Genomic DNA, 26,630 nt, shown 5'->3' with positions numbered 1-26,630 from the left:
ACCACTATTTATGAAGGAAGTATTAATTAAGTATTAATCATTAAGTTGGTTTTTTTATATATTTCTACTCGTTTTCTACTACCTCAGATTCTTCACTGTAAGGCTAAAGATGACACACAGCTGAGGCAGCAAATCTGCTCATTTGGCTTATTGTTTTAGTCACAATCACTTCAATCATTTACCTGTTCTTCCCAGCGCACACCACAGAGTAGGGAACAAAAACCAGACATGTTTCAGAACTGGAGGTAAAACCTACATCACATTCCATTGTTTACCTGAGAGGCCTGAAGGAAGAGACAGTGTCAAAAAAGGAAAGGGGGAAGGACATTTTCGAAGCCTGTAGAAATGTCTGAAGATACTGTATTTTTAAGCAAAATTCACACAATTAGCTGCAATGTACAGCTTTTGTTTTACTTGGAGGCTTAATACTCTAGTAATTTGCAGGAGTGCAGTCCAAAAACTGACTCGTGTATTCTAGGCCTTACACCATTTCTTTTGATGTACATGGCCTGCTTTCAAAATTAGACAAGGGAAGAGCAAAATCCAGCTTGGATTACCACATTTTCACCCTCCTTCCCATTAGCTATTTTCCTCCTATGTGTATGGGAGCCCATTCAGAGCTAAATCAAGTTCCACAGTTCTTAGCTCTTGTGCAGGCAGTTTTGGTTACAGTGATCCAAACTGTTTTCTGGAAAGTTTAAGTGAGACGCTCTTTTCGTTTCCCAAAACACTGTCTCACTAGGTTTTGGAGGGCTTGGGAAGACCCAAGAATTATCTTCCAGAGAGCTCTTTCCGTACGAATTAGGTTCCTGAAACGGAGAGTCGTGAACTGGGATAAGTCTCTCGTCAGTGCACGAGGGGGAAGACACAGCATTGCTGAAAGTGTGGTCGCTCGGCAGAAGTAGCCTCTTTTTGTACACAGCTCCAGAAGCAGCTAAATAAAGATCTGTGGTGTCCCTTTCAAGGTCTTCAATACACTGAACAGGAGCACGTGATGGCACTGTGGAAACAGCAGAAAATACCTAATTAACACAAGAGACACTCAAAACTAATACAATTGTTATACAGCAGTACCTCGGGTTGCAGACACGATCCGTTCTGGGGTGCCGTTCACACCCTGAAAAGTCCACAACCTGAGCAGCGTTATCGCGCTTCTGCACATGGACAGACCACGCAGAATGCTTCTGCACATGTTTACTTCTGGGTTTGCCGCAGCGAATGCAACACGAGGTACGACTGTACTTTATTTCAGTAGACAAAAGCCAGTTACTTATAATGCATTTCTTAACTTCTGTCCATTCATTTAGCTTTACTGCAACTGTTCTTCAAGAACCTCAATACCCCATTGTTCGTTGAGAAGTACCTCACCTACATAGGGGAACAGAGCCGTCTCATCCATAGAGGCCGGTGGCGCGGCGTGCCAGGGCGCAGGGCACCCCAGGGGCGTCCCCGTTAGCCCGCCGCCATACCGGGCTCCCCCTCCCCAACCCGCCCCGCCCCCATGGGCAGGCAGGCACTCGCGCGCCGGCGGGCGGGCGGGCTGTAAGCCGCCCGCCCTCGCCTCCCGGAGCCCCAGCTGGAGCGCTGAAGCGGCGCAGGGCTTTGCGCGACCTTCCAGCACTCCAGCTGGGGCTCCGGGAGGCGAGGGCGACCGGCTTGCAGCCTGCCCCCCCGCCGTCGGCTTGCAGCCCGCCCTCCCGCCGGTGCGCGAGCGCCCGTCCGCCTGCCCCTCATCCTCCGCCCGCCGGAGCGCGGGCGCCCGCTCCAACGCCACGCCTCTCATCCCCCGCTCGCCCACCCCCCCTCCCGAAGGGCGGCCAGCGCGGGAGGGAGGCAGGCGGAGAGGCGGCAGGCTGGGGGTGCCGAGGGATCGCTGCGCCAGGGCGGCAGATCCCTCTAAGACGGGCCTGTAGGGGAATAAATCCAATCTTCTCATTGAATGGGATTTCTGGAGGTGACAAGAGTAAAGGAAATGACAGCTTCTTGCTGTGGTTTCTTGAGGGCTGCTTGTTCCTCTCCAGGCTATGTCTCATACGTCTTCCTGCTTAGTGTACACACTCACCAGTTCAGCTATAAAAGTGTGTGTGCGCGAGGAAGAAATGCTAAAAAGGAGGGTGACAGGAGAAAAGCTCACCCTCTTCTCTACTTTAACAGCCCAGCCTTCTGCTGCTCCCCTCGCATCTCCAAAGTAAATCAGCAGGGGGCGGGCTTAAAGCAGCAGAGCATGAGATGTAGAGTAGTGGGTGGGTTTTGGTTCCATCCCTGTGGGTTAACAGTTAACACTCAACCCCTGCTTTATAGCTGAACCAGTGAGCCTGAGCCAATTAGCTGGTCCAAAGTTGCATGGAAATAGGCAACTGCTTATGTTCTTGAGCAGGGATGACGAAGCTGTGCTCTCCAGATGTTGGACTCCCAATTTCCATCGCCACCCAAACAGGAAGGCCCATAGACCAGGGATGATGCGAGCTGTAGTCCAGCAAACAACATAAGGGCATCTAGGGTGGAATTTAAAGTAGTCCACAAAGAACAATACCCCCTCCTCCCACTGTGCACTATTCTAGGGGTTCTGTCCCCGCAAAAAAATAATTTGGGGGAGGCACAAGGAGAAGAGAGGAAATCCCTGTGGAGCAAGTGGACGTCTTTGCACAGGGCTTCCCCTGACATGGCTGGTTAGGTGAACTTCATGCCTAAATTGTATAAGTGCTTTCTGGGTCGAGGTTTGACTGTGTATAAAGCAGCCCTGAGGATTAATGAATTGTCCCAGTAAACAGCTAAGGAAAATGTAGCATGCATTTTCTTTTGGGGCAAGGGGGTCTGCCTCACCTGCTTTGGTTTGTTTTAAGAGAACACTATTTGTACAGGAATGCATTTGAAAAATGAAATGTCTTTTGATGCTTTTTCCAATATGAAGTACTTGTGGTAAAAAAGGTCAAATACAACTAAACTTCACACCTCTGCTTCATACAAATAAGCAACACTTGACCGAGGAAAAAAGCCACACGGGAAGAGAAAAACCACATTAAAAAAGAAAACCCATCAGTAACACCTTTATGTGTTAAGTTGACCATTATTGAGACGGAAGTCGAGAAAACGGGGAGGTAGGCACAATAACAAAAAGGGGGTTTCTGAGCTTCAACTGATGAGGTTTTGAGAAGAAGCAATAGGAAGCTGTACTCCAAAATGATGCAGCTTAGGCCAGCAACTTGCATTTCCAAGACCTCATCCTGCAAACTCTGACTTTACCTTTCTTGGTTGCAGATGGGATCAGTTTCAGTTTTCTGAGCATTTCCGCTTGCACTTCCGTCACCAGATGCAGATTAGACATCTCCCGCTTCAAATCCCAGTATGCTTGCTGAACGTTTTCACTGAAACATTTCAGAAGTTGCAACATTTCAGCTTTGCTGTATGTCTAAGTTCCTGTATTTCTATAATCTACAGAAAGCTGTCTAAACAAAAGTAGTTATGTCTTGGGGGGGGGGGAATCTTGCAGCAGTATTTCCATGTAAACAGTTGTAATCAAAATTATTCAACCCCCATTGCAAATCAGGTTTATTAACAAAATTTACAGACTTTCAGCTGTTTGCAATGAGCAAATCAAAAAGAGCAATGGAAATAGCTCAACACCTATACTTTCTGTATATGGCAAGTTTTAACATCTAACAATCAAATTCCTGAAATAGCCACGCTAGCTTCCTGGTGTGATAATCGCCCTCTAACTATGGGTCGTTAAAGTAACAAGGCTGTGCCAGATAAAAAATGGATGAGTCCCCCTCTCTCAACATGCTGGTAGTTAGGAAAGACAAAGGCCTGAGGTGAGTTGAGTTGAATTAAGGGAGGTGTGTGTGTGTGTGGTAGGAACAATAAGAAGCAGGCTGAAGCATCTGAGAGGGAGATATGCCTGATTTCTGCTCACATCCAAGGCTGTGACTATGGGTGTAGCAAGACCCACAGGGGCATGGGTGGCACTGTGGACTAAACCACTGAGCCTCTTGGGCTTGCCAGTCAGAAGGTCGGCAGTTTGAATCTGCACAATGGGGTGAGCTCCCGTTGCTCTGCCCTAGCTCCTGCCAACCTAGCAGTTTGAAAGCACACCAGTGCAAGTAGATAAATAGGTATCGCTGTGGCGGGAAGATAAACGGTGATTCCGTGCACTCTGGTTTCTGTCACGGTGTTCCATTGCACCAGGAGTAGTTTAGTCATGCTATCCGCATGACCCAGAAAGCTGTTTGCGGACAAACGCCGGCTCTTTTGGCCTGAAAAGTGAGATGTGCACCGCAACCCCAGTCACCTTTGACTGGACTTAGCCATCCAGGGACCCTTTACCTTAACCTATACATTAAAGACACCATAGTCTCCACAGTGCCTCATATGAAAAGGAAACAGGAACCCTGAGTAAGCACCTGGAACCACTAGAATCTCACACTGCTTGGGAGATTGGGGTGGTGTTCAACAATATAATATTCAGGTTTGGGACCAGAAACTATGTAGGTCAGCAGGAGAGGGTCCTAGAGAAGGTGAGGGGTGCAAAATGACAGTTCTCCATGCCCACCTAAAAAAAATATGTCCAAACAACACACTGCTCCATTTCCAGGCTGGCTAAACAGAATCACTCCTTTTGCAGGACAGGGATACATCCCAACAAGTAATTAACTGAGCGATATTTAACCAAGTCATACTCCTAGTATGACTTAAATCCACTAATTTCAATGGTTCCCCTCCAAGTATGACTAACATTGTATCACCTGCTAACTTTGAAGTGGTGTTTGGCATTACAAATCCCATGCAGGAAAAAAAAGCCTTATTCATAAATGGAAGAACACGTAGTTTCTGTGAAAAATGCAATTTGTAGCTTCTTACAGAGTACTTACAAGCACAAGACGTTGCTCTTGTACAGACTATGACAGTCTGAACCCTAGATAAAACATTGCTCTGCTTCAGACTGCCCAGCACGCACCCCCTAAAAAAAGAATCAGTCTCCACGTAACAACTCATTTGCTTCTTATATTACAAAAAGGCAAGAACTCTGTTTCCCATGTGGATTGGGTCATATATTTCTGTCAACATCCGCAGAGTATTTGCATCTCTGAAAATATCCAGTCAACATGTCACTGGGAGCTGCATCTGGCAGAAGCCCCCTCACACTCTTTGTGTAAAGAGTTCCCCCCAAAATACAGGAAACTGCTTTCACCCGTCTTTAGGAAGATAACGGATCGGCCACACTCAATGCGGACAGAGTTCTCGAGAAGCAGCATTTCATGTAATTACAAGTATCTCCTTCAACCCAGAAATGATAGAATAGAAGTCAAGAAGCACGTAATAGGCAAATACACAAGTTTACAGTCAAGTAGAGACACACTTAGTTGCAATGTTTGATGACCAGTTTAAGCAAACAGTGCACCCAACTGCTAGCTTAACTTAGCTGCTAACCCTGTATTTATTTGTTGAAGCAAGACACTTAAAAAACAGAATGCTGTCACACAAGGGAAACATCTTGAATATTCTTTTCTCTCACTGATGGACTGAAGTTCCAACTGTGCGTATCAGTATCCCTTAAAACTCTCAATTACTGCACAGTTTTTAGTAAAGACTCATTGACCAACAAGAACTACAACAATTAGGGCAGTTCTCTCCAAACTAGGAGCAGCATAATGAGTTCTGCTGCTGTGCTTTGTATGGGTGGATATATTATACCCCCAGAATCCAAATCTCAACTGAAAAATGAAGGTACAGAATTTTGGCTTGAGACTTTGGGGGGGGGGGACCCAGCAGGAATCCTGACACTGCAAACAAGCTGAAAGATAAACAAAACTTTCTAGAGAGGTAATAAGGAGAGGTCAGGTGTTATATCCTGTATACACCAATTTTTCTCAGTCGCACCAACAAACAGAAGCTCCTAAGATGCAAGATTTTCATATGTTGCTTTTCTTTAAAGCTGTTGCAATGTCATTCAGTGTTCCTCAGTTGTGCTTTAGTTGAGATATATTAAAGTGCAGTATGATTTTTTTGCTTACGACTACCATCATTGTAATAAAAGCAATTATTAAGAATTCACCACCACAAATTATATGAATCTAGTCAAAATAACTCCTGTTGGCAACAAAGTCGCCCAGCCCTATCTGCAGAAGTGCTTAGCTGCTGATAAGCAACAATTCGTATTCAAAGAATCTCTTGTGTCACTGACAAGTGACAAATATTTCACAAGAATATTAGGTAAGTGAATATTGACATTCATATTAAAGCGAAGGGTACTTGCTGAAAGAAACATTTCAAAGAACTTCCTCTAGGTGTGAAAAGAGCTGTGGACTTGTTTTCACAGTCGATGTGAATTACATAAAATAGTTGGATTTTTAGCATAAAAGTCTGTATGTGCTAATTTACATACCAGGTTGTTACCAGAGAGATGCTTAAAAAAAAATTTTTTTTAATAGCGAAGGGCTAAAAGTGTGACTTAGCAAATTACCTATTCGAACATTGTTCTGGAGAAGCAAAAACATTAGCTGGCTAGCTCATTAAGACGAATAAAGGATATACCATATGGGTTATTAACATAGTGGAGGCCCAATGAACTGCCTTTCCTTCCATTCCCCCCCCCCCATGCAAGCCACAAAATAGCTATCATGTCCTCTTCTAACCAAGTCCTACTTCTCCCTCATGTGGAAAACAAAGAAAATGCATTTCTGAGGATTGAAAACATAAGAATCTTACTCCTTTTCTCAATATTTAGAGGAAGAAGTAGGGCTTGGTGAGAAGAGGCTTAACTACATCAACGGCACTTGGAAGAGAGGAGGTCACAGATTGGGCTGTGTGCTCGCTCTCTATACTAACTGTCTCCAGGACAACTACTACAAGAGTAGGAGCAGGCAGTGCAGACTGTAGGTTATTTCTGTTCTGCAGCTGCACAGGTTTCTCTTGCAGTTTCCACCCAGAGCCCACAAGAGTTGCTAGGCAAGAAGCAATTGCTGAAAAACAAGACAGCCCTGTGCAGCATTCCAAATAGGAGCTTCAAGTAATATGTTACCATATAAAGTCCTACCGAAAGAGCAATTTAGCAATATGGTATAGACAATGTGATGGATTCACTTAATTTCAAAATGCCTGCATTATTTCTTTCCAATTTCTTCCAACCAACATGCCTAAAATTTGGTTTCATCCACATTCAATGTTGACTGTAAGGGCTAAAGAAAAGCCACTCTTTCTTATAAGTCACCTGAACTCTGACTTGAGTTTTGTGAAGACGTTTCACATCAAGCTAGATCTGATGTTGCAAGAGGGCCAAAGAAGAATCCAGCAAATGCTTAGGACTTCAACTTGCAAGCACTTCAGCTGAAGGTGCCTTCAGCTGCAAATAGGATTTTTGGATCCTTTTAATGTGATTCACTATATAACTCTGTACTGGTTAGATTCCCATGTATCAGATATGCTACAATCAGTTTATCATTTGCCTTCAAAATCTGAGCCATTGAGTTTTATGCAGTGTAGTGCTATGGTAAACATTCCATTAACGAACAGATTTCTCCCTGCACAATGGGACATTTACTCCCTACACATCACCTAAATTTGTTCTGGGGGAAACCGCATGGTGTTAACACTAAACCTTGCACCAGCACAAACTATTTAGTTGCATCCTGTCCATTGCTCATAACTGGATAGGTTTCCCACAATTAACAACTTATTTTATCAACACAGATTGCTTGTTTATTTTAAGACATTTCTACTTCACATCTTTTGATCAATAAAAATCTCAGTATGCAATGAAAGAGAACAGAGCAGCAGCCAATGAAGAATGAGAAAGCACAGCACTTAGTGTACTGTAAATATTGAATGTAATTCTTTTCACTCATCATCTACGCAGGGATGACCAAACTTTTTTCAAAGAGGGCCAGATTTGATGAAGTGAACATGCGTGAGAGCCAACCAAAGGTGTTGACCATTTTTAGGATTGAAGTTGTTGAGCTTTTTGGGGGATTTTACTCCAGGAAATAAAGTGCCACAGGGGCCGGATTAAACCGACCGGCGGGCCGGATTAGGCCCCCGAAAAGGATTTTAGACATGCCTGATCTACAGGCTTATAAGGATAACAGTGACACAAGCCTCCTTGGGGAGAGAATTTACAGCCTTGGTGCCACCACTGAAAAGGCCCGTGTTCCATATAATCGCCTACTGTACTTATGATGTCAAGAGAACACAGAGCAAGATCTCCGTAGATTTCCTGAGTGAATGGGTAGACTCATATGAGAGAATACTATGCTAAGGTTATCCGATCCTGGGCTGCTCGGGGCTTTAAAAAGGGACAAAATCTGCACTTTGAATTCAGCCAAAATCAACTATAAGCCAATACAGCCATCTCAAAATGCATGTTACATGCTTCGGATAGTCCTGCCCTGCTTTTGCATACTGGGTGAACTGTCAGTTTTGAATACTCTTCAAAGGCAGCCCCACAATGAACTAATTTAACATGCTCTACCTGTATGTCACTAGGGTATGACTGTGTTCATATCTTTCCCAATTTAGCATGTCTTCAAAGTAGTGCCTTCTTTGGATTTAGGTAATCTCACTTAGAACTAACACAGAGATGACTAACCTAACAAAGTTAAAACAAGTTCATGGGATCTACATACCTATGAATGCTTATCTGCTGTTGGATACACTCGCCATTTGTTAAAATTCCTTCCTGGGATACAACCTGGGGGGAAACAAAACATTTGGCTTTGAAAAAAAGAATGGGAAAAGTCTGTCTAACTTGAAGTAAAAGGAAAAGAAAGGTTTAAAAGCAAAGTTGGAAAGCTTAGCAGGCAGTGGTGAGGTAGGCTTTCAATGACATTCTGAATCAACAAAGTGTTGATACTTCATTGCCTCCACCACAGTGATACCAAGTGGCATGGGACTTATTAACATGGCAAAGTAGAGTGTTGGAACCTTCAAAGTCCTGCTGTAACAAGCCTACAAAGCACTTTTGAGGATAAAGCTGGTCCCCTCCATGACAACCGAGAAGCTATTGTGATAGAGTTCCAGTTAACATGTTATTAGAGGCAAGAAAGCTTCCTTCAAAAAAGGTCTTGTCCGAACAAAGAGAACGAAAAGGAACATATATTAGTAGCATATGTTAGAAGTATGGTAACAAGGTGTATAGAAAAACAAGCATTACTGAATCTGAGCTATCATGGCTTCTACAAGGGCATGTAATTTCTCAAGAACCTATTAGGGTTCTTTGAGAGGGTCCACAAGCATACAAATGGCAGTGAGCTGGTTGACACAGTGTACTTGATTTCAAAAAAAATTCAATGAAGTAGCTCAACCAGGATTTCTAAGAGGAGAGGTCCTCTTGTGGATCACAAATTGGTTAAGTTGCAGAAAATAGTAGAAATAAATGGACAGTTCTCCAAATGAAGAAATTAGAAAGTAGAGACCCTTGAAGGATCAGTATTCGGACATGTCCTTTTTAAGTTGCTCATTAACAGGAGGGAGCAGTGAGATGGGCAGGTTTCCTGATATTAAATTGTTCAGGATTGTTAAAGCAAAAAGAATTTCAGAGGGACCTCTAAAAATTTAGAAAATGGGTGGGAAATTGAAAATGCAATTCAATGTAAGAAGTATAAAGTGATGCCGGTTGGGACAAAAAGTACTAATTCCACATATATGCCCGACGGGTCTGAACTGGTGGTGACTGACTAGGAATGAGGGCATCAAAGCAGACAACATGAGGAAGACATCAACCTAGTGGGTGGCAGCTATAAAAAAGGCAAATTCCATACTGGGGATCATTAGGAAATGAATTGAAAAGGAAATGTTATCAAAGAAATTTATGGAGCAGCTGCATTTGTAGTAGTACTGTGAATAGAATTTTTAAAAAGTACTTTTTAATGGGTTAAGTAATGCATGTTGACTTCCCTTCCAACTCGTGTTTGATATTCAATAGGTCTGGTGTGCAGGGGTGGGGTGGCAGGGCAGCGAGAACAATTCTAGTCCTTAACCCTGTTAAGGTTAGTTACACCACTAGCGTCACATGTGAGTAGGGCTCATTTGATTACTGTAATAAAAAAGGATCACTCACACAGGCTAATCACATTAGATAAACTACATGTGCAAAAATCCTCATTCAGAAGCTAGTGACAGGTGCAGTTATCCATTCTGAATTTTCTTCCAACCAGCGGTTTCATTCTAAAAAATCAGAACTTCCTGGCTGTCAATAGTGCTTGCATTTAGCTTCAATATACTCATAGTGATTATAGGGTGAACTTGCTTGAGTCATACTACACTTACAGATGGGAGTTTACTGAAGTAGAATAGCGTGACTGTGTAACAAGAACCCACACGTAATGAAATTACGTTTCAATCGGCTTCTACAGGGAAACAACTGGAAGAAAGGATTATTTATGAATAATCCCACCCAAATCAACAGAACCCACAAATAAGCACCATAAATTACATGCTCAGTTCAGCAAATTTTAAGCAATGGGATTGAAAAGGAGCCAGTTTTGAAATCTGCTGGGCTAGCTAACAGGAATTCAAGCCAACATCTTGTGCTTAGCTCCATCTAGTGGAGCTTCTTGAAATTTGCAATCTAGTTTCTGTTATGTGAGAGACATTTATGTTAAACCAAGTTGTCATGTTAAACCAAAATAATGGTAGATGTAATCAGCAGATTCACAGATTAGCCATCAAACAAAACAGATGTGAGAGACAGGGCCATGACATTCTATTTGCCATCCCTCTCAGGCTGTTGGCAACTCATCTTTTGCGGCTTTAAAACCAATTGAGGCTGCAACTTGAGGTACCACCTACTAATGTGTGTAGTTATCTAGGCATGAGGAGGCCAGAAAGATCAGCATCAAAACAGAGCTGAGTAGCATATCTATTGCATTCCCATCATGCAGATAACTAAGTACTAAGGAGGAAAATACACTATAGTTGTATGAACACGTTTGGCAGATAACTGGCAAGAATTAAAAAAATAATGAACAAACCATTAGTTCCGCAAATGCAAATAACTCTGGGAGGGTGAGAGGGGGCTTGCTCAATCACATGGCAAACCTCTTTTGAAAAGACTACCTTCAAAAGCAGTTTGACATGGAAGTCAGCTGTTCCCAAAAGCTGAAAATCTCACCAAGTCTTTTAAAGCGTTTAGGCGTGCTTCACAACAACTGCCTCAGCCCTGGCCAATAACTTTATTACAATTAGTTTTCCGCAACAGAAGGGCATCAACATTAAATTTTACATTTTCACATCTCCGCAACAGAAGCCATAACACACTAGTACCTTCTGAATAGATTTTTGTAGTTCTTTTCTAAGATCATTGCATTCTTCCCTCAGCTTCTCCAAATCCTGCTCCAAACTGTGCACTTTTAGGGCATTATTCAGCTTGTCTATTTCCCAGCTAGATGGGGTAGAGTTCAGACTCTTCATCACTGCAAATAAATATGAAAAAACCCACTTATCATTCAGTCAGAACATAATCAGACATTAAGAATGGTGTGGTTGGATCCAAAGTTACGCTCCCATGAGCATAGCAAAGGATCGAAATTCAAACCTTGGACGTTTTTAGATTTAATTAGAGTGATCACACTATTAAGAAACATGTGGCACTAGAATAATTCACAGATGTTCATATGTACAAAGAACACCATGTATTACGTTATGGGTCTTTTGTAATATGCTATAGGCTGTACATGTGGCTCATTTCAAAGTGCTGGTTTTGACCTCTAAAGGCGTACTTGGGATAAGGATACCCAAATAATAATGAAATAAATAAAATAATAATAATTTATTTTTAATTATTTATACTGCGCCCATCTGCCTGGGTTTTCCCAGCCACTCTGGGCAGCACATTTTATCTCTATGTGTGCCACTGTTCACCCAAGAGCCTTCTTTGGAAGCACCAAACCTTTGAGGCACAGATTACAGGGGAAAGGATATACACGGTGCTGGCACAACCATGAAATGCTCTTCCAGGCAGCCTCACCTGGCACATACCTATGTCATTTTGGCGCAAAGCAAGCATCTTATTTTACCATGCTTTCTAATCCTGCAGGCAAGCTCCTATACTGCTTGGTATTTGGTTATAATCTCTCTTAATACATTTATGGCATTTTATGTTCTTGTACTAACGGCTTCTGTTTTGTTTTTACTGTAATGTTAATGTTTTGTAAGCCACCCTGGGAACTTATTGAAGGGCTGGGAGTAAAAAAACAACAACGTATTTTTCTGAAAGGGCTTTGGAATGTACTTTAAAAAAATAAACAATATTTGTTTGCCATGTTTACCGACAGTTTGACCAATTTTATTATTACACCTGCACTGTATTTTGATGTTGCACACCACTTTACTATTTTCCCTAGGCAAGTGGTGTTGGTTTTGACAAGGTGTAGTAAGATGTGGAGGGAAGATTTCAACGTGCAAGAAGCGGCAGTTAGATCAATGCAAACGTATGACAGAAGTACATTCTTGCATTGCAATGTTTCAGCTGCTACGGTGCCTATGGCACAAGCACGTGATCTCCTTGAGTAATCGGTCCACATCAACAACTTGTGTGCACGGCTGATGCATAAAAGGAAACGCAAAAGGTTTCTTCTCATTGCCAGAGGTCAACTCAGGAGGTATTTTTGGGAATTCCCAGATATGCACATGCACTTCCTGTATGAGAATACACTGTCAATGCTAATTGGAGCATGCAAAGGATGTTGCTATACTAATTTAACACCCGGTGGTAATGCCAAAGGATTAATATGGCTAACAACACAGATCCTGCTTCTTGCTAACCTGGCAGACAAAGATACATTGTGAAATGTGGCATTCCTGCAGCAGATTTTTTAAAAAGGGAGACCTTGGGGCCTGTTACAGCAGAAAAGCTGTGTGTGTGTACATATAATATATATATATATATATAAAGAGAGAGAGAGAGAGAGAGTAAACTACAACTATATAATTTGAAAAGTTGTATGCCTTTTCTCTGTTCTTCATGCATTTGGATACTCCTCAAGCTACTGCAACCAAATTTTGTATGATAGTTCCTAGTATCAGTGTTTTCATCTATGTTTGGCTACAACCGGCTGTCATTCTGAATCAAGATGGCAGATTGAACCTGCCAAAACTGCACTGATTTTAACAACTTATTTTTTAAAACAATTATTTTGGGGTTTCTCAGAATTCCAAGAAAGCACACACACACACACACCCCGCTACCCTTCCCAGCATTGTGAAGCAATGCATTACTTGGCAAAGTTAACAGCCAAGATTATGAACCAGGCAGAGGGCCTTCTCGGTAGTGGCGCCCTCCCACTAGATGTCAAGGAAATAAACAACTATCTGACTTTTAGAAGACATCTGAAGGGAGTCCTGTTTAGGAAAGTTTTTTATGTTTGATGTTTTATCATGTTTTTAATATTCTGTTGGGAGCCACACAGAGTGGCTGGGGAAACCCAGCAAGATGGGTAGGGTATTATTATTATGAAGTTGCTCTTGTAATTATAAATGGGGGCTACAATTTCAAGGACTGCTTTCTATTTCTACTGTTTTACCGTCTATTTAGCGCTGGCTGTTGATGTTAGCGCTGTTATAAGTAGAGATTTTACAACGTTTTACACTGTATTCAGCTTTGTATTTTTAGCTATGTCGCTCAAAATGTTGATTATAAATCTTTCGAAATAAAACACATAAATGAAACTGACAGAGAAAAGGAGGCAGGAGCAGCAAATGCAGCCCCATCCTCTCCCTCACACAGCCATAATCATCTGAGAATGAACACCATAATGTTTTGCTTCTGAACAGTGATCTGTAATAATATCCCTTTATGCAAATTGAACACATTAGCATAAATGTATGCATACTGGCCACAGGCCTTCTTATACAGAGGTACAGCTTCGTAGTCAAGCACATAAATTTACACTGAGAGACAAGGAGCACCTTGTTGAGTTTCCACTTCAGTTCTGAGCTGCAGGAGCTCCACTTCTTTGGACTGCAACTGCTCATTCAAATGTTTCAGGGATTCGGTGTTCTCTTTCATCTAGTTCGGGGAAGGAACACATTGCCAGGATTTAGTCTGTCCAGCTTTCCAATCAATAATAAAATCCATACATGCCTAACTCTTAGAACTAAATGCTAGCCAGCTCTACTTCATGAAGAATTGGCCAAGCTGTCAGATGCTCGGTTTCTAAAGCACTGAAGTCAAGATCAGATATAAATGCCACAACCCTTCAGAGTACGAAATATAGCACTTTTTCTTTAGGCACAATACCAGATCCTGTGGCTATGAGGTAAGGCTGTCCAACTGAGCTCAATTAGTTAGCAGGTTTTCCATATTAACTACCCCTTTTCTTTGTTTGTTATTCTTTGCTTTTATCTGTTCTCTGCCTTCTCTGCACCACGTGGGGTTTTTTTTTCTCTCCTCCAGTTGCCACTGGCTGCACACTGCATCTCTGGAAGGATTCTGTAATCTGAAACTTCTGCAGCATTTCCTTTAATAGTGAACACAGGTGGTTGAGCGTTGACAGAGTTGGAGCCAAATGTGCCCACTCAAAGAAGACTGAGACATGAGAATAGCTGGGTGACTTCTGAAGAATGCAGAAGTAAAAACACGCAAACAAAAAAATTAAACCAAAAGGTTGCCAAAGAAGAAAAGGAAAAACGAAAACTTTTTAAAAGGACCAAGTATGCTCAGTGGCCTCCAGTAACCAGAGATGGTTGAGTGTCAACTGGAAAAGAAAATAGTACATCAGAGAGGGAGGGTAAGCAGGGAAGAGTGATCTGCCTGCTTGAGTCTCTTACACCGTAGAGCAGGGGTATGGAACCTGGTACTCTCCCAATGTTGTTGGGCTACAACTCCCATCATCCCCGACTTTTGCCCATGCTGGGTGGGGCTGTTGTGCAAGGGGGGATTATTGGGAAGCCACAGAGGATGTTCGGCTTCCAAAGAATGTACACAAAGCAGAACACTCACTTCCGGGTTTGTGGCATTTGGGAAACAAAACGTTCGAGTCGCAAGGCGTTCGGGATCCAAGATACGACTGTATTTTGTAGGGAGTTTTTATATTGTGATTTTAAGTTGCAAACAACCCCAAGATCTACAGCAGGGGTGGCCAACTTCCAAGAGACTGTGATCTACTCACAGAGTTAAAAACTGGCAGTGATCTACCCGGTTCAGGTCAAAGTTGTTGAGCTTTTTTTAGGGAGGAAAGCCCTGTTTTTGGTGGTTCAGGTCATTTTAGGGGTGCAGGGCAAAGACATTGAGATATTTTATAGGGGAGCCAAAGTTTTTTAGCTTCTTTGGGGGGAGCCACTGATCTACTGGTGATCTACCACAGATGTCCAGTGATCTACCAGTAGATCACGATCTACCTGTTGGACATGCCTGATCTACAGGTATAGGGTGGTATACCAATTTAATAAACAACAACATCATCTTTAAAAACAACAATATTAACATCTGGAGGGCCGCAAACTCCCTACTCAGCTTAGTATCACAGAATCGCAGAGCTGAAAGGGGCCCCGAGAGTTATCCGGTCCAACCCTGGCTAGAAACCTTACATCAAAGTCACAATATCCTTTTATAAACCGAACTCACGTAGTATCTATCTTTTAACCTACTGCAAAGCACATACCATTTTATCCAGTTTACTTTTCAGATTATCCCGTTCGATACAAGCCTCTCGATATGCTTGGTAGGCTTTGTTAACCTGCTCACGGCCTACAGAGCTTGCGGTTTCTTCCAAATGGGAGCCAAGAACCTAGACGATCAGAGGAAAATGCCAAAATTACATTTTTCCTAGCTTTGTTACTCAAGAGAGCATCAAATTTAAATACTTCAGGGGAAACAAATTAACCGGCAGCCAGTAAACATGGGTTTGCCATGGGCTATAGCTCATTGTACACAGCATCTGCTTTGCATACAGAGCAGCTCAGGTTCAATCCCCAGCATCTCCAGGTATAGCTAGGGGAGAACCCGCTATGAAATTCCAGAGAGCTGCTGCCAGTCAAAGTAGACAGAACTGGGCTACATAAACCAACGGTCTGACTCAGCAGAAGACAGCTTCTTGCATTATGGTGCATATTTTTTTTATTAAGAAATCTCCTACCATCCTCTTTGTGTTTAATTATCCTACTCGTTGCTGAAGAACAACAACCAAGTACTAATAATCATACCAGAAAAGTAATGTTTTGCTATTGAAATGTTTGGCAATTACTATTTTCATATGTAAAGTGCACAGGGAAATCCTAGCCATGTCTACAATGGGTTCCATAGGAATCACTCCCAGCTAAGTGTGCAGCCTTAAGGTATTTTATCATCCCCCCCCCCCCAAAAAAAGGCATGTTTCTGTGAATTGCTAAACAGTTACCTTTTCTTCTAACACTCTTACTCTTTTCTTTAAGAGGGAGTTCTCCCTTTCTGTCTCTTTCAGTCGTTTTTTGATATCTTCATAAGCAGTGACAAGTGCAAAATGTGAAGCAACAGACTCTTCGCCTGAATACACGGGAGTAGGAATTTCTCCATCTTGCTTAGGATGAGTGTCTGCTTTTTCATGGTTCAAAATATAAATGTCATCTTCAGCTAGTTCATCCATGGCAGCTGAATAAAAAAAGCATAATGTTATGAAACATCCCAAGTATATATCACAAGCATTTAATATCTTTCAAATTGGAAGAAATGCTGCAGAGCATTTGTTATAGCCTTTACCACAAAGTATCACCTCAAGCTTACAATAAATTTCCCACTATAAAATTATGAAGTGGCTCTCAGATGATAGTAAAGTATTGATGATAAAAATAGCTATTTGATTTTTTTAATCTAGAACATATTGGAAGGGATCCTTTCACAAAGCTTCCATTAATATGCTATAATATAGTGGGCAAGCAGGGATGGGCATTTGAAAGTGAGCCGTACAGATTAGAATCCATACAGCAACAATACACACTTCAAATGAAATTTGATTCTAAACCAGCTAGTTGATTCCCCCTCTCTCTACAGATTTAGTGTTGATTATTTTTCCACTCTTGGTAAGTTACATCTAGCTTTGATTCAGTTTGAATGCATATTTTGAAATCCACTCATGGTGTTGAAATGCCTATTCCAAAGTTTAGAAGGGAAAGGGAAACAGAGGGCCCAGGGAGTTTCCTTTCGGTGCAACTTCCTTTTGGTGAGATGAAGTCATGAAAAAATAAAATAAGCTCATGAGATATGCTAGGTTACCTCTAAAACAGGAAGTTCAACAAGAAAGCATTGGTTTCCAACCTCAGTCTTAGTAAATAAAGTGTTCAAATCAGATGTTTACAGTACTCTTAGACAAGAGATGGAAGCTGTATGGTGGAAAGGAAGGTAGCTCAGTTGGTTAGAGCGTGGTGCTGATAACACCAAGGTTGCAGGTTCGATCCCTGTATGGGACAGCAGCATATTTCTGCACTGCAGGGGATTGGATTAGATTATCCTCAGGGTCCCTTCCAACTCTACAGTTCTATGATTTCAGAATTTTAAGTTGAAAAGACGGACTGTTTGGAAATATTTGAGAAGTGGGATTCTGCACAACACATGTAACAATAATGTTATGAAGAATTTACAGTGCAGTTGTTGATGAGATCTCTGGATTATATCTCATTTCAAAAGTTCTAAAGTTATATCATGGTCTGGAGAAGCAAAGCTTGGGAACAAGTGTCTACCTAAAAAAAAAAATTCTAATGATTGTACTGTTTACATAAGAATTTCTTCAACTAAACATTCCCGGAGTAAGAGCCAAGTCTTAGAGAAAAAATATATCCTCACCGAATTCCTTTGGCTACTTATGCCCATGTCAAAGTCTCAAGTCCTTTCCCATTTTATATAGATGTTGAGTTTTCTGAACAGTATATGGTACATGGACTAGCTCCAATTTTCTTCCCTTTTTTGGCAAGTTAGGGGGAAGGGTGCCAACCTGACATAGTAAAACTCCTTATCTTTCTTAGGTTGGAGAGTAAAAAGGAATACACAGCTGAGAAACCATCCCAGAGTCTCCTGCAACTTCACAAGCAACCATAAAGCAAGTCACTTGAATTAAGGATAGATGTAAAGCAGTCAGGGCTAGAAGCAGAGGTCAGTAGTTTTGGAAATAAACCTCAACAGTTGCTTTGACCCACTAAGGCAAGAGAAAGAAGACGACAGTGTTCTTTGGGCATGGACTGTGGGCAAAGACTTCTGCTCTTCCCCACTGATCTCCAATTCCAAGTGCCACAAAACTATTATTGGACAGGGGACGGGTATGGAGCTATAGATACAGGAAGAAACATTGTAGACTGTTTTACAGAATTGTTTTTTTCTATGTAAATATTTCAAGGCGAGGAAAGCAAGTGTTGTGGGTCACATTAAAAGTTTAATTCAACATACTGAATAACTTAGTGAAACACTTCTATTAAGTTGATTAACATGTCCTTTAAAACGTGTTGTGTGTTGGGGGTTATTGTTTTGTTTTTGCTCCAGTTTTTATGTCTTTTTATGATGTGAATAGCCCCGAGATCTTTGGGTGAAGGGCAATATACACCTCTATAGTCACACGCATATAGCAGGCAGTCAAGTGTACATCATCACAAAATTTGTGCCAGCTTCCCAGTCTGTAGCAAAAACAAGCACATTTCTTCAGCCTTGTAGGGCCATTTACAAGATGTGAAATGGCTTCAGCTTCCCACCTCGAACAAGATTTAGAAAGGCTCCACATTCTTAAGGCCAACATATGAGACGGGACGTTTGTAAGAGCTGCGACACTTCGCACAACCAAGCATTTATTTAAGACAGGTACGTTATTAAAACGATACCAAGGTGCTGCACCACAAACTTAAGTGCAGCAAAACCATTCAATAAAAACCGCATACTGCAATTACAGTAAGCAGGGATCGTTCCAGCTGGCATGGGGGGGGGGAGAGGCTGAAATGAATCGTTTGTCTTTAACAGCTGGATCCTTCTACCCCGTGGTTCCCAACAGGGAGGCAATTTGATTTTAAGGGGGGGGGGCAATTCGAGAATGAGAATAGTTCACTTTTTGAATACTGTAATAAGAATTATATGTCGGGGGGTGGCAATCGGGATTTTAGGAATAGGAATAGGAATAATTTATTATTGGCCAAGTACATTTTCCAACATACTTGGAATTTGTTTCGGCTACATTGCAATGTAAACATATAGACACTGTTCCTCTCACAATACAAAGAAGTAAAGAAAACCCACCCATATTTTACCTCCCCTTAAGCTATACAACTACGAATTTAACAATTTAATGGCACAAGGGGAAAAAACTATTCTTGTGCCTGGCCGATTTTGTATTTAGAGATGCTTAGGTGGGGCATGGCCAAAAAAAGGTTGGGAACCACTGCTCTAAACCTATTAAACTCTCTACACGCATCGGCAGCACATTATGGGGGGGAAAGGCTAGGCGAGAGGTTCACCGACATGCTAGTTTCCTCCATTCGCTTGTTTTGTACAGAGGGCCGCTTAGCCTACCTGCCGTCCGACAAACACACCATGGAACGCTACCTTCCATTCGACATGGCGGGACTTACTTTAGAGTAAACGTGAATTTCTATGAACCACCCCCTCCCCACCCACCCACCCGCCTGCCTACGGTTTGCAGCGGTTGCATCCAGACACGGGTTTGTCCTGCCCCGTCTCGTGAGAAACAGGCCACGATCTGGTGATGGGCGATGCAAATTGCGGGGGAAAGGGAGATGAATGCCACCCTCCCCCCCCACACACACCAGGTATACCAGAGGTGGCTTTGGAAACGAGGCGAGAGGGCGCAGGAGGTGACGGTCCGGCTCCGAAGAGTGAGGGAGGAAAGGGGTATTACCTGAGGACAGCGAACTCATCGCGGGCCTTTCCTGGGGATCCCTCCCTCAGCAGCTCGACGGGGCCCTCGCTCCGAAGCCCCCGAAACTCTTCCTCCTCCGCCGCCGCCGCCGCCTCGCGACGCTCATCGTTCTCCGCCCAGCCCGAGAGTGGAAGCCGCAACAGCGGCGGCCGTGGAAGAAACAGCGGCGGCAGCAGCAGCCAATAGCGGAAGCGCCCGCAGGAGCCTTTTTCCCTTTCCCTTTCCCTTCCCCGCCTCCCTCGACGCAGCGCCGGCTTCCGCCCTCTCGCCTGCCTCACGTGACCCTCCACAACGGCCGCCGCACCCGTCCCACCCCCGCGCTGGAAACCAAAGCCTCGCGACGGCCCGAGCAAAGAAGCGAGGCACGCCGGGATTTGTAGTCCCGGCGGCTCCGTGCCCGCGATGTAGGGCGGGCAACGCTGGAGCCCTTGCGCGAGGGTTAAAAAAAAGGACGGCGAAGGGCGCTGTTCCCAGCGTGCAGCGCGGGCGCGCGGAGCATGACGGGATTTGTAGTGCCGAGTTTCCGTCAGGGCATCGTCTCTGGGGAGGTGGTGTCGTGAGGGGAGGCTGTTTCTCGTCTCTTAATGCCACGGCCGCGTCCACCCTGACCTTGGAGTGCGTCTCACTGGAATGAGTGGGGCTTACTCGCGAGTAGGCATGCATAGGTCTGTAGTGCCAGGATGCTTCCAGACAAAGGGCTTGGATGCTTGTTTTTGTTTTATTTTTAAAACACTTCTTTATCATGATTTGTAGTCGAGAGGATTTCATAAGCCGTAAAATATTTGCAGCAAGACAACATTTAAATGATAATGATAATAATAATAATAATAATAATAATACGCATAGCGCTTGGGAGACCATGGTGCGAGTCTCCCCTCAACCATAAAGCTCGCTAGGTGACATTGGGCCAGTCACCATTTCTCAGCCTAGCCTACCTCCCAGGGTTGTTGTGAGGATTGAAATGGAGAGGAGGAGAACCTTGAGCTCCTTGGGAGAAAAGGCGGCATCTAAATGTAATGAACACCGACACCCATAGCACCCACAGGTCAATGCCCAGGAAAATTTATTTTCAGATTAAAGTTTTACTATCACATATCCAACATACAGGGTCTGGAAAAGACCCTGATGTTGGGAAAGATGGAGGGCACAAGGAGAAGGGGACGACACAGGATGAGATGGTTGGACAGTGTTCTTGAAGCTACTAACATGAGTTTGGCCAAACTGCGGGAGGCAGTGAAGGATAGGCGTGCCTGGCGTGCTCTGGTCCATGGGGTCACGAAGAGTCGGACACGACTGAACAACAACAACAATACAACATAAAAACAAGATTCCAAAGAATCTTCTGGACTTCCTTCCTCCCCTTTGTGGGTGTTAAGTTGTGGGTGGACACAACAGACAACACAGCGATTTCCAAAACAGCTCTTATTTATTTGCAGGCTGGAACAGAACTGAGCTGGAGGCCTCAGCCACCAGCTTATATAGAGCTCAGCTACAATGTAACAGTAACAACATTCTGCAGCTAACCAATCCCTGAGTGTCAGTTTCTAATCCTTCATTTGCATAAGCTGACCTGAGTGAAAACCGCAGCAGAATAAACTATATACACACACCCCTGGTGGCCAAGGTGAGAACTTCAATACATAACACCCCTCCCCACCGAGATAAGGCATTAGGTTACAAGCATAGTGGTTCCATTATATACAGCAATATTCATTAAAACACATAGCATAACAGTTCAATTTACGATGCAGCATTATGTGTGCAAATTGTGTGTAACATAGTCTTTTAGGTATGCTGGGCGTTTGGGAACCCTACCTGACCGCCGTGGGCCAGTATCAGAGTCCGGTTGGCTGCCCGAGTCCCGTTGCGACTGCTGTGCTACCACTGGTGTCGTTGGGCCTGAGGTCTCCGGCTCCGCTGCTGTTGGAAGGCCTGTCACGATCGGACTTGGTGGACACTCAGGCAAGGCGGTGGTCGGCATCTCAAGGGAGTCAGGCAAAACCCCTGCAGTGGCTCGGCTTGGCCCCATGTCCGCAGTTTGTGAAGGGGGTGTAGATGGAGCCTCGCCTTCCAATGGTGTCGGTTCTAGAGCTGAGGCTGCCGTTGAGGGTACTGCGGTATCGTCCAAAGTTCCAACCCGGCGCCTCAGTTGGTCTATGTGCCGGCGCCACAAACGCCCGTCCTCAAGTGCCACCTGATATGAGCGGGGCCCAGTGACTCCCACTATCGTGGCCGGCACCCAAGGAACGTCCCCCACGTAGTTTCTGGCAAAAACCTTATCCCCGGGAATAAAAGACCTTGGTGCGTTAGCACCGCCCGGGGGCTCAGCTACCCCGAAGTCTGGATGCAACCGGTCGAGCGGAGATCTGAGGCGACGGCCCATAAGCAGTTCAGCTGGACTCCGCCCTGTGGCTGCATGCGGGGTAATGTGTTGCACGAGCAAGTATTCCGTAACTCGCTCATGCCAGTCCTTCTGGTCCAGGCGTGCCAGTGCCTCTTTCGCTGAGCGCACCATTCGTTCTGCCTGTCCGTTGCTGGCCGGGTGGAATGGAGCTGTTAGGGCGTGGCGGATGCCCAGCCCCAAGAGGTACCTTTCAAAAGCGCCTGATGTGAACTGTGGCCCGTTGTCGGAGACGAGGACATCAGGACATCCATGCGTTGCGAATAGGCCCCGCAGCACCCGGACTATGGCTTCGGTAGTGGTGGAGGGCATCAGAGCCACCTCCAGCCATTTCGAATAAGCGTCCACCACTACCATAAAGGTCCGGCCGTGAAAAGGGCCAGCAAGGTCAATGTGCACCCTCGACCAGGGTGCCTTTGGCGTCTCCCAGGTGTTGCCCTTAGCTGCCGGTGGTGCAGGTCTCGATTCTTGACACGCTTGACAGGAGACAACCCAGGAGGTGATGGCCTCGTCCATGTTAGGCCACCAGACGTAACACCGAGCCAACGCCTTCATTTTAACGATCCCTGGGTGGCCGATGTGCAGAGCCTCAAGGACGCGTTGGCGGAGTCTTTGGGGAACCACGACTCGGTCTCCCCACAGTAGGCAGCCGCGATGAGCCGAGAGCTCATGCTGTCTGGTCGCAAATGGCTGGAACTCAGATGTGAATGGCCCTTCTGGCCACCCCCTCCACACCCAGTTGAGCACACGTCTGATGGTGCGGTCCTGGGAAGATGCGGAGGCCACATCGGTAGCCGACACTGGTGCAGCTGGGAGGTCCTCAAGCAGGAGTACCGATGAAGCAGGAGCTGGATCTTCCACCAATGCCGGAAGGGGGCAACGACTGAGGGCATCAGCATGGCCCAGCGACTTTCCCGGGCGATGAATGAGCCGATAGCTGTATGCTGCCAGAAAAACAGTCCATCGCAGCATGCGTGGCGAGAGGATCGGCGGAGTTGGTCTGTCCCCTGCAAGGAGGCCCAGGAGCGGCTTGTGGTCAGTGATGAGGTCAAAGGTTCTCCCGTAGAGATATTCGTGGAACCTCTTCACTCCAGCCACAAGCGCCAGTGCCTCCTTGTCGAGCTGGCTGTAATTCCGTTCCGCCGGAGACAGCGTCCGAGAGAAGTAAGCAAGTGGTGCTTCCCTCCCATCCGGGAACCGGTGACTGAGGACTGCACCGATGCCAAAGGGCGAGGCGTCACAGGCGAGGACCAGTGGCCTGGCTTCACTGTACTGTACCAGCACACTATCTGAGGAGAGAAGGGACTTGACCGCGTTGAAGGCCGCTGTCTCCCGATGACCCCAGGACCATGGCGCCTTCGTGCTGAGCAGGCGGTGGAGGGGCTCAGCTAGCGTTGCCTTGTGGGGCAGGAACATATTGTAGAAGTTCAGCAGCCCTAGGAACGCCTGCAACTCAGTCTTGTTCTTTGGAATCGGGGCCTCCTGGATGGCCCGGATTTTGGATGCCGTTGGGTGAAGGCCAGAGGCGTTGATGAGGTAGCCCAGGAACTCCACCTGTGGAACGGCAATCAGACACTTTTCTTTCTTTACCTTGAGTCCGGCCTCCTGGAACCTGGTCAGCACAGCACGGAGGCGCTCGAACAGCTGCTGATTTGAGTCTGCGGATACCAGTACATCATCGAAGTATGGTACCACGCCTGGCAGTCCCTGCAGGAGGCGCTCCATGAGGCTTTGAAAGATGCCAGGAGCCACGCTCACCCCGAACTGTAGTCGGCGGCATCGGAACGCTCCTCGGTGGGTGACGATCGTCTGAGCTTCAGCGGTGGCGTCGTCAACAGGCAGTTGTTGATAGGCTTGGGCAAGGTCCAGCTTAGCAAAGACCTTGCCTTCGCCCAAAGAATGCAGCAGGTGTTGGACGACGGGAACGGGATAAGCGTGCTGCTGAAGCGCCTTGTTGATTGTGCACTTGTAGTCTGCGCATATCCTCACCGACCCATCCGGCTTGACAGGTGTGACGATAGGCGTTTCCCACTTGGCATGGTCGACCGGCTCCAAAACCCCTTGCGCGATTAATTTGTCCAGTTGTTCGTCCACCTTAGCCTTGAGGGCGAACGGAACCCGGCGTGGCTTTAGCTTGATTGGAGCTACTTGTGGATCAAGGCTAAAGGAGATGGGTGTGCCTGTATATTGGCCCAAGGTGCCATCGAAAACCTCGGCAAATTCTTTAGTTAACTTTTCCACTTCCGCGTTGGAGATGCAGTTGATGCCGGTGACTTCCAGACCGAGGGCGCCAAACCATTCTAGCCCTAGGAGGCTGGGCCGCGGGTCTTCAACTACCACGAGTCGGAGTGGGCCCGAGAAGTTTTTGAACTTGACCTGGAACTGGCCGACGCCCGTCACGGGAATGTCGTTCCCCTGGTAGTCCCTCAGGTGTACACGATGTCGGTCAAGCTGCCTCTTAGACAGCTTGGGCACAAGTCTTTTGATAGTGCTCCAGGACACAACGGACAGGGCAGACCCGGTGTCGATCTCCATGTCACACGGAGCTCCTTCGATGAGCACCGTGATGTGTAGTTTGCGTCGCGTAGGCGAGTCGGTTTGTCCAATCGTGGTTCCAGATGAGCAGCAACAGTTGGTGAGAGCGAAACAGTTACTGTTTGCGGACCGGGTTGACGACTTGGACTTGCGAGATGGTGAAGAGGCTGTGTTTGATGGCGTAGATCGGCAGACCTTGGCGATGTGACCCTTTCTGGAGCACTGCCGGCAGATGGCGTCTCTGAATCGGCATTTGACGCGGGGGTGGTCGCTTCCACAGCCGGCGCATTCTGATTGGCCCTTGGACTTCTGTTTGAACTTCCCGCGTTCCCGCTTCGTCTGGTGCACGTCATCGTCTTCGCTGGTTGATGCCTCGTCGCTGCTAGCCTCTTCGTGGTGTACGGCGATTGGCTTTTTTGTAGGTCGTGGGCTGCTGGCCTTGCGGATCTCCTGGGCGGAGAGTTCAGCCGCTTCTGAGGCCGCAGCCTCCTCGATGGCCTTCTGCAGCGTGAGGTCTGGCTTGGCAAGGAGGCGCCGTTGCAGACGGTTGTCCCAGACCCCGCAGATGATCCGATCCATCATGGCATCGTCTAAGTCTCGGAACTCGCAGGTTAATGCGGCCTTTCGGAGAGCGGCGACGTAGTCGTTGATCGACTCCCCCTCTGCCTGGTTCCGGTGGTAAAAGGCGTGGCGGGCCGCAATTTTGGACGGCTTGGGCGCGTAGTGGCCGCGTAGCTTTTCTTGTAGCGCGTCCCACGGTGCTCTGTGAACTGCGAGTGGAGCGACTAAAACTCTGGCCGTCTCAAACACTTCGGGCCCGCAGAGGCTGAGGAAAAGGCCTCGCTTCCGCTCCTCTGATACCTCTGTTAGCTCGTTTGCTTGAAGGTAGCATTCGAACCGAGCGAGATATGAGTCCCATGATTCAGAGGCCGGGGCAAACGGCGGTAGAGGCACTAGTGTAGCCATGACTCCGATGCCGACGTGGTGGGCGATGGATGGAACACAGTGCTCTAGCCAGAACGGGCAGCTCTGAGTTGGTTCTGTTCAGTGATTTCGCTCAGCGTTTCAGCTCAGTGATTCAGCTCAGTGATTCAGCTCAGTGATTTGCCCTTGCGCTGACTGGCTGTGTGCTGTCTGTGTTCTGATGTCCATGATCCCATCCTCGTCGCCAGTGTTAAGTTGTGGGTGGACACAACAGACAACACAGCGATTTCCAAAACAGCTCTTATTTATTTGCAGGCTGGAACAGAACTGAGCTGGAGGCCTCAGCCACCAGCTTATATAGAGCTCAGCTACAATGTAACAGTAACAACATTCTGCAGCTAACCAATCCCTGAGTGTCAGTTTCTAATCCTTCATTTGCATAAGCTGACCTGAGTGAAAACCGCAGCAGAATAAACTATATACACACACCCCTGGTGGCCAAGGTGAGAACTTCAATACATAACAGTGGGTCCTATTGTAAATCATTTCCTCATGCATCTTTTATAATAATCCAAATCTTTTACATCTCCGTTATGTCCAAAATTCACCATTAAACTACAAGTGCTATTACAATCCTACTAACAATTTTAGCTGCTTACAATGGTTTTTAAGATAAATTATAAATTTCCCCCATTCCTTATTAAAATTTTGGTCTTCTGATTGTTCCAGTCCAAAAAAAGAAAAGAAAGGCAAACTAGTGTGTTTTAAGCATGGACTAGAAACACTATGTAGTTGTTGAAGCTAACCTTACCTTGAGTATTTCACAAGGTAGCTTCCACCACAGAAAAGGCTCTCCTAGTTTCCACAGTTTGGGGCACAATCAGAAAAGTGTCGGCTAAAGATATTGGTGAACAGTGGCAGGTCTATATAAAAGAAGGTGTTCTCTCAGGTAA

At 45.4% G+C, this 26,630-nt stretch overlaps 2 protein-coding genes across 2 annotated transcripts in view; one reads left to right on the top strand and one right to left on the bottom strand.

Annotated features, from left to right (window-relative positions):
• Positions 1 to 133: 133 nt before the first annotated feature.
• AZI2 (5-azacytidine induced 2) lies at positions 134 to 19,945 on the bottom strand. The gene is made up of 8 exons (XM_033166107.1): positions 19,797 to 19,945; positions 16,329 to 16,558; positions 15,594 to 15,719; positions 13,900 to 13,999; positions 11,257 to 11,405; positions 8,619 to 8,683; positions 3,244 to 3,365; positions 134 to 1,000 (listed from the first exon to the last, which is right to left on the bottom strand). The coding sequence occupies exons 1-8, from the start codon at positions 19,813 to 19,815 to the stop codon at positions 642 to 644; spliced, it is 1,170 nt and encodes a 389-aa protein (XP_033021998.1). The 5' UTR covers positions 19,816 to 19,945; the 3' UTR covers positions 134 to 641.
• Positions 19,946 to 20,278: 333 nt separating this feature from the next.
• The window catches only part of ZCWPW2 (zinc finger CW-type and PWWP domain containing 2), a 41,047-nt gene continuing 34,695 nt past the window's right edge, over positions 20,279 to 26,630 (top strand). The window contains exon 1 of the mRNA XM_033165927.1: positions 20,279 to 20,482. The gene's annotated coding sequence lies outside the window, so the exon portion shown is untranslated. The remainder of the gene's footprint in view (positions 20,483 to 26,630) is intronic.

This window comes from Lacerta agilis, chromosome 12 (genome assembly GCF_009819535.1).
Source record: "Lacerta agilis isolate rLacAgi1 chromosome 12, rLacAgi1.pri, whole genome shotgun sequence".
Classification (NCBI taxonomy): domain Eukaryota; kingdom Metazoa; phylum Chordata; class Lepidosauria; order Squamata; family Lacertidae; genus Lacerta; species Lacerta agilis.
The sequence above is the reverse complement of the archived record's forward strand: the minus strand, read 5'-3'. Positions and strand labels throughout refer to the sequence as shown.

Excerpts from the sequence above, each read along its gene's own strand:
- AZI2 (XM_033166107.1), bottom strand. Across the intron at positions 14,000-15,593 it reads AAAGTAAACTGGATAAAATG|ATGAAAGAGAACACCGAATC; the intron begins GTATGTGCTTTG and ends TCCCCGAACTAG. Across the intron at positions 1,001-3,243 it reads CCCATCTGCAACCAAGAAAG|TGCCATCACGTGCTCCTGTT; the intron begins GTAAAGTCAGAG and ends CTGTTTCCACAG.